An 8,696-nucleotide genomic window follows, 5' to 3' on the forward strand; every position below is an offset into this window, starting at 1 on the left:
TACGGCAGACCACAGCACATTGCAGAGAGATATTGAATTTGAAGCTGAATTTGCACAGTCTTTATCAGTCCAGTCAGCACCTGCAGTTCAGTCTGCACCGCCTACATCACTTCAGTCGGCACCTCCAGTTCAGTCTGCACCTACTGGGATCGTCAGTCCGGTTGAGGTCAGGCCTTTTCCAAAAGCAGCACCACGTAAGACCACTGGAGGAAGGAAAAAAGGTGGCACCAGAATTCTCACAGACACACCAGAGAAAAAAGCGTTGGAGAAGGCTATTTAAGCAAGATCTATAGCTGTATGTTCTTTCGCCTGCTAGATAAGTATTGTGCATGTAAGACATTTGGTTTATTCAGTATTAATGCTTAAAGTTCTTGCCGACTGCATTTGTTCTTGCTTTTTATTGTTTTACTGGGCCTAATTTGCCATGGGAATCAATTGTAGAAAATCCTAAGTTTAAGTGTGCCCCATCCCTGTTTCAACTGTGCCCCACCATGGGGCACAGCTAAACAATTTTGAGAGCTTTGTTATAATGAATGTCACCTACAAAATAAAACTGTTTTTATCTTTCTTGGACATAATTTAATCCCACCAAAGATAGTTTTGTTTGTATTAAACTTCGGAGTAAAGTTACAAGCAGAAAAATTTTAGTAAATTAAAATTTAACAATTTTTGTTCACCTGTGCCCCACTCTCCCCTACTAATGGTCCGTAAATACATGCTTTAATTTTAAAATAAAATCAACCAATAAAATTTTTTATTGGTTGATTTTGAAATTAATGTGCATTTTGATGGACCATTACTAACGTTTTTATAATGCTAAACTTAAACTTTAAAGTGAGTTTTTATAACGTTATTTAAGTGTATTATTATTAAGTTTTTAATAATATTTGAATATCTACTTTATTTTTTCTAAATGCTTTTCTACTTTGATTAAAGTTTGGAATTACTGAAGTTGTTTGAAAAAAGAATGAACTTTAAAAGTTATAAGTGCTTTATAAAAGTAATAAGACTAATATATTTTACTACCTTTATAATGCAGTTAGTGATTAGAGTGTTATTACTTTTGTAGTTGTAAGTTTATTGGTTTGATTTGTTCTTTATAACTCTTTTGCTAACAAACTAATTTGCTCCTTGAAAACAAAGTACACAGCTTTGCATAAACTAAAACTTTGAAGACCAGATATTTTTCCGGATTTGGCAAATTGCTATCGCTTAATTCAACCCTTGTAAAGAAAATGTAGGTTAACAAAACTTCAAGATTAACATAAAATATTCAATTTTACTCTTATCACATTTCTTTCTAATGTTTTGGAAATATTTAATAAACTAACCTTTTTGATGAACTTTGAATTCTAACAGACAATGCAGAATTAGTTGGAGGTAAGGCATTGTTACACGAATTATGGGCTTGCAAAGCTTCTCTGTAAATAGTTAATTTACTGCATTCAGACCACCAACAATTAGCACTTACACCACTTAAATCTGAACCTTCTTCGTTTATCCCCACTTCAACAAGTTCCTTAATATATATATATATATATATATATATATATATATATATATATATATATATATATATATATATATATATATATATGTGTGTGTGTGTGTGTGTGTGTGTGCTGCCTTAATTGGAACACTTTAGGAATAAATATTCATTAACCAAAGATGGCTTAACGATGAAAACATTTATGATTTGATTAATACAAACAGACAACCCTACTATACTTTTAACCATAATTCGACTTAATTGATTACACTGTTATTGGAAATAAATTTCTTTTTGCAAAGCTACCATTTTGTTCCAATCAAGGCAACTGGTTCCCTAAATTAGAACACTTTGATTCCTTAATCAGAACAGGTTGTTTTTTTTTTTTAAAAAAACACTAAAATCAACAAAAATTGATTTAAAATGATTTTTTATCTTTACAGTGAAAATTTAAACTGTTCATTCAAAATTTATAATAGGATTAATATTACCCTGACTGAAAGTCTATAAACTGAAAGTCTATAAACAAAAAATTGTACTAAAGCTTCAACTGTCATGAGGTTCTTCTAATTTATTGATTAAAAATCACTAAATAAATTATTATTTTTAAGGTTTATGATTGTTATTAATTATTATTTTTAAATTGCGCTTGAACTATTTCCCTTTGATTTCCCTGATTAAGTAAGGAAAAAGTTATAGTTCCAATCAAGGAAACTTTGGACTATTTTGTTATATCACTGCAATATCATGCATGCAACAACTTTTTTTTTCCCCCATCTTTACTTCCAACAAGGCTGCAAGCAACCACTATTAGAGTTGGAAGTTATTGGAAGAGAAGAGATTTAGAAAGATTGCAAATTATATGAATTAGGAAAGCAAGATAAATTGAGCAAACTCCAAAGAACTGATGTTCGATTAAAAAAACTAGACCAATGAGAGCTTTTGGAGCATTTAGGAACAGTCAGAGAAAAAGGATGAGACTTAATTGAATGAAGAGTAACATGAGAAGGAATTTTAGTAGATAACACAAAAGATGCTAGCTCTTTAGAGCAGTGCCCATTATAGTATTTGTAGAAAACAGAAAGAGAAGCAACATTACTACAATGTGATAATGGTTAGAGGTTGGCTGCAAGAGCAGGTCCAACTATATTTACAATGCGTTTTTGCACCTTGTCCAAAAGAGAAAAGGGCATCATTAGAAGATTTGCCTCAGATATGGCAACAGTATTCCATACAAGGACGGATTTGAGACTTATAGAGATAAAGAATGGAATCCAGAGTAAGAAAGTGTCGAGCACAATAAAGAGATGCAACCTTAGCAGATGGTAATTTTACAATGGATTTGATATACGGTTTCTAAGAAAGATCGGAAGTAAGACTTAATCCTAGAAGATGAAGGGTAGATCATCAAGTACATTATCGTTCATAAATATAGGAAGATCTAAATTATTGCAATAACGATTGCAAAAAAATTGGGTTTTATCTAAATTAAAGTTTACCAGCCACTGTGAACTTTAATTCAGATAAAACCCAATAATAGGCTGAAAAAAATTGGATTTTATCTGAATTAAAGTTCACCAGCCACCATGAGCCCCATGCTGTAGCAGAAGTGAGATCCTTTTCAAGCTTAAATGCTCCCTCCAAGCAATCAGAGAGTGTTAGCTTCTTATCATAACAAGAATAAATGGTAGTATCATCAGCAAACAATGCCACCTTAGATGTGAGAATATCTGGAAGATCATTAATGTAAATTAAAAAGAGTATAGGGCCAAAGATTAAACCTTGAGGAACCCCTGAGGTTACAGAATATGAAGAAGAGTGCTGTCCATCAAGGACAACTTTTATACTACAATTGGAAAGGAAGGATTCAATAACTTTAAAGATATTACCAGATACACTGTAAGAAGAAAGCTTATGGAGAAGAACCCCATGCCAAACTTTATTAAAAGCTTTAGAAATGCACGATAAAACCTATCAGTTATTACAGTTAGCATATCAGCTGAAGATCAAGAAGATCGAAATCCATATTGATGATCAGAAAGTAAGTTATTAGATTTAAGATGAGAGATTAAGTGTTTGTTAATTAAAGATTCAAAAACCTTGCTTATGATAGGAAAAAGACTTATGGGATGATAGTTAGATAAGTCAGTTTGCTCACTAGAACTTTTGAAAATAGGGATTACAGATGTCGCATTCCAGCAGGCTGGAAAACAAAACTCTGATTAGCACTTATTGAATAGTTTTGAAAGTATAGACAACAGCTCCGGAAAACACTTCTGCAAGACTATAACAGGTATATTGTCCAGGTCACGAGCTGTAGAAGAGTCCAAGCAGGAAATCACTTTAGATACAGAAGCTGGAGTGATATAAATGTCAAGCAATGGATCAACCTGTTTGACAGCTATATCAGGTAGAACGCAACTAATAGAATCAAGAGATGATATTGATGAAAAGTTCTTAGCAAACAATTCGGATTTGTCTTTAGGTGAGGTGACAAAGTCTGAACCATACAAGAGAGGTGGAATAATAGATGTTAGTGGAATAATAGATTTGCCCTTATGTTAAATATTCTCCAGAATATTTAACAATAATGTTAAATATTCTGGAGAATATTTAACATTATTGATAATGTTAAATATTCTCCAGAAATCACGAGAGCCTAATTTTTGTGATGAAATACAAGATTTCATGACCTGAGAATAGCGGGTTTTGGCGTTGGACAAAACCTTTTTACAATGGTTTCTAGCAATAGTGAACAGACGTCTGTTTTCTGAAGAATTGTTTTGCTGATAGATATGGAAGTAATGATTTTGATTGGAAATTGCAGCAGCACAATGTGAAGAAAACCATGGAGAAGAGTGGAATTATAAGATAAGTTTATATTGTTATTTTGCATTTTAAATCCCATCAAATTAAACACAAAAGCGTATAACCTATAGCAGTATAGTTTACCCAGCGCAATCAATATAGCATGAACACAAAATTAGATCACCAAAAAAAAAAAAATGAGACAAAAAAACTTTAAATCAATGGTGCACATGCATTTTTTGAGGAATAACTTTCTAAATGTGTCAAATCGTCGAAAATGAGGCGTTTTACTAAAAAAATGCAAAATATAGCTGTAATTCATTTTTTTTCAAAAATAAATGCAAGTGTTCCAATTAAGGTGCTGTTCCGATTATGGTTACTCTCCCCTACATATATATATAGTTTTTTGTCATGGCTTGGTTTTCAATTAATTTTTTTTTCAATTAAATAACAATGCAACTATATTATCAAATACAAGTATTGGGAAAGATACAATACAATATATATAATATAAACATACCAATAATCTCGGGTTAAATGCAAAAATACTTTCACTTCGAGTCATGTCAGTCAGCAACCAATGACCACCAGCTCTAACAAAAATCAGAAGTAATAAATTACATTTTCAGTGGTAAGCTACACTACACAGAAATTGCAATAATACTCTTAAAGAATGATAAATACATTGTTAAAAATAAAAGAATTTTGTCAATTGTTGATATTGATAAAGGATCTAAAAAAAATCCTACGCAGGTATTTGTTTCATTAAATTAATAATAGCAAAACCATTCCAATGCTGAGCAGCAAAAAGTTCTTCTGCACAAATTCCCACTATCTATAATTATAACAATTTCATAATGGTGATAAAGCAAAGAAATATAAAAAAATAGATATAAGCAAATAAGTATTAAGTTAAAATTTCTTTTCAAGTGATTATTTCATTTATTTCATTCAAACATTTCATTTTTATTATTTGTTCAATAAAATTTTAAGAATTTTTGTTTTAAGTATAGTTTTAAAATGAAAATGATTTAGATTTTTCATGATGTTCATGAAAGAACATTGTGAAAAATCTAAACCAGTGGAATTTAACAACAAAAATAACAACAGTTACCTGTATAAAATTAAGAGACCCATAAGGAGTACTGAGCTCAGGAAGTTGAGGATCAGATGTAAGTAACATATGCTCAATATAATTGTGTTTAGTATCAAGGGCTTGATGCCAAGAAATATGATCACCACTGCAAAATGAAGTTTCTAGAAAAAAATTTATACCAAATAAATAATAGGTATGTATTAAATTTAATGTAAAAAAAAAAACTTGATTAAAGAAATTTTTATTAGATGGTTAAATATAGAAAAGTTGTTAATAAATAAATATACAACTGTTATGATTAAGATGTAAAAGAAAAAATAGAAATAATTTAACAACAAATATAATTTATTCATACAATATACAAGTATAATAATTTTTATTTTTTTATTTTTTTTATATAATACATTGTTTTATATTCCTTCATAAAATCTGTGGCATAATGTTTCCGTTATTCTTTCTTTATTCCCTCATAAAACTGTTATGTCTACTCTAAAATGAAATTCACCTCGCTATCTCTACAACTTTTCTGATTTTATAAGACGCACTTTATATACATCCAAAAAAAGGAACATTTGGAAAAAGCTCTAACAAATGCACATTTAAAAAAATATTGAACTAGTTACCTGTTTTAAAAACATACTTTGCTAAACATTGCATAAGTTCAGCAGGCCAGGTTGGTGGGGAATCTTCATCTGCTTCGCGTTTCAGGCGCATGGTCAATTCAAAACCAAAACCACTTATGCCATCATTTCCAGTAACACTAATTTAGTTGAGAGTTTTCAAATTAAAACATATCAATATTTCTAACTGCTGTTACCTAACAATGAACAATGTTCAAAACACAAGTCATTTAAAACCTTTTATAACCTGTTACAAGATCTTATTACTGTTGTTGACTCTCAATTACTAACTAATAAGTTTCATTTTAAATCATATTATCTCTCTATTATTACATAATATTTATCCCTCTTATATTATAACATACATAGATGAGTTTTTTTCGGGAATTCCGGGAAATTCATGTAAAACTTTTTTAAGTTTCCAGAAATATTTCTGGATTTTATTTGCTATTGATTTGTGAAAAAATTATATAAAATATTAAACACAACATTTGCATTTAAGCAAATATGTTTTCTATAAATTTTCATGAGATCAACTTTTGCAATAATTTTTCTTTTTAATTCATTCAAATCAACTTTTCCTAAACAAATAATTGATGTAAATTCTATTTTAAAAGTTTACAAAAGTTTTTTTTGTCAATTATTACTATCAAAGTAAAGTTAAGTGTTTATCTGACATTTCTGAGATGAACAAAAATATTAAAAACATGTTTTGCTGGAATTTGCTTTAAGAGAAATTTAATAATGAAGAATTATTCAGCATGTATAAGAAAGATAGATAAAGCTGGATCTGTAAGTTTATTCCCTAACTGAAGATTGAAATATATAATTTAATATATTTATAACATAATTATATGTTTTTTGATTTGATGTTTTAGGTAAGATGTACACTATATAGTAAAGACTTTTATCATGGAAGTGAAGGTAAAAAATCTTTACTCAGTCACTTAAAATCTAAAATACATCGTCAAAACTGTGCAACGATTAAGTCAAACAAAGTTATACTGTCATCATTTTTTACTAATTTAAAAATCAGATACATGTATATTGCTATACAACACTCCAGATAACTTTGATATCAATTATTAGCAAACAAGCCCACAGCCCTAATACTTGATATAAATATATAATTACTAAGATAAGACATATTGCATGACCTAGTTAACAAAAACAAATGGTTCAAAATAGTTAAAGAACTATTGTCTGACATTTTATACTTAAAAAGTAAATAAATTATTATGCTTTGCAGGTAAAACTGAGATATTATTATAAATTTGATTTTAGAGAATTTTAGAGAAACATAATTATTTAGTAGTTTTCAGTTACCTTATTTAACTCTTTACCTATGTTCCTGAATTTACCCTCATATCTTTGTCAATTTGTTGACTAAATTTTTCCGGGATTTTCCGGAATTTTGATTAAAAAATTTTTCTAGGATTTTCATAGAAAAAAATTTTCCGGGATTTTCATTAAGTCAAAAACTCATTTATGAACATAACTATTTAAAAGAATGATTAAAGTTGAATAAAAAAATTCATATATTTGTTTGAATTAAATACAGCATATCATTATGTTTATAGTCTTCTTTTAAATAATTCTAAAGAAATATATCTTAAGAATTATCTCAAGTTAAATTTTTATACAACAATTTAAAAATTATAAAAACATCCTTAAAAAAAATTTTAGTCTGACTTACTCATGAACTCTACCATCGCCATATAAATCGGATAAACCACAACTAATGTAATGCCAGTGAGGAGGTATTCCTAACCGAGCATCCCCTGCATTAGCGTACATTGTTATATAATCAAGTGGATCTGGTCCATTCAACCTAAAATTATTCTACAAAATATATATTTGGAACATACATGGATTATATATCTTTCCTCTACTGTGAACTATTTATAAATTAATTCATAATTCAATAAAATTTATTACTGTTCATTACACCTAAATATTCTGAAAGTAAATTGTAAAAAATACATTGAACACAAAACTTAATTTTTCGTAAAATTTTTTTGTTAAACTAGTCAATTTTCATACATTCAACTCTTTCAAGCAACCTTGTCTCCATGAGGATAGTCTCATTGTATTTACAAACAATTTTATAAAAGAAATGAATTTTAAATTATCTTAACTAGAGAATGATGAAATGGCTTGAGGTTGTACACTTATAGAAAATATGTTAAAATTTAAAAACTGAATAAATAAAAACATAGTAATCTTAAAAAACACTTTACCAATATTTAACTAATGCTGAAACTTGCAATGGGTTTGTTTGATTTGGATATATTTTTCGTAAGGCATTATATATTGCAAACAATCCAGCAGGCGTTGACATTTTGCTGTAATTTTTTTATCATATCAGAAATACTAACCTATTAAAGAAATAATTTAAAAAAAAAAGAAACTGATAAAATTGATAAATAAAAAGAAAATGTAAGAATACTTGCTTATAAATCTTTTTATTGAAATTCCATGTTTTGAATCTGTTTGTGGTTAAAAAAAAAAAGTGTTTAAATTTTAGATGTCACTTCATAGAAGTTTATGAACCCTATGAAGCATTTTATACAACATAGAATTTTGTTTATAACTTTTAATCATGCAACAACTAACTTTTAAAATTGTTATTAAATCAATTTAGATAGTTGAGGTGCTAGAAATAAAAACTTAACAATAAAAT

The 8,696-nt window shown here is 28.6% G+C and overlaps 1 protein-coding gene across 1 annotated transcript in view; it reads right to left on the reverse strand.

Annotated features, from left to right (window-relative positions):
* Nucleotides 1-8,424, reverse strand: part of LOC100215212 (suppressor of fused homolog) — a 25,446-nt gene extending 17,022 nt beyond the window's left edge. The window contains exons 1-7 of the mRNA XM_065793013.1: nt 8,254-8,424; nt 7,710-7,844; nt 6,017-6,153; nt 5,412-5,554; nt 5,047-5,132; nt 4,818-4,890; nt 1,332-1,519 (exon numbers count right to left, since the gene is read on the reverse strand). Of these exons, the coding sequence (XP_065649085.1) occupies nt 1,332-1,519; nt 4,818-4,890; nt 5,047-5,132; nt 5,412-5,554; nt 6,017-6,153; nt 7,710-7,844; nt 8,254-8,354 (863 nt within the window). The 5' untranslated portion in view covers nt 8,355-8,424. The remainder of the gene's footprint in view (nt 1-1,331; nt 1,520-4,817; nt 4,891-5,046; nt 5,133-5,411; nt 5,555-6,016; nt 6,154-7,709; nt 7,845-8,253) is intronic.
* Nucleotides 8,425-8,696: the final 272 nt, after the last annotated feature.

This window comes from Hydra vulgaris, chromosome 03 (genome assembly GCF_038396675.1).
Source record: "Hydra vulgaris chromosome 03, alternate assembly HydraT2T_AEP".
Classification (NCBI taxonomy): Eukaryota; Metazoa; Cnidaria; class Hydrozoa; order Anthoathecata; family Hydridae; genus Hydra; species Hydra vulgaris.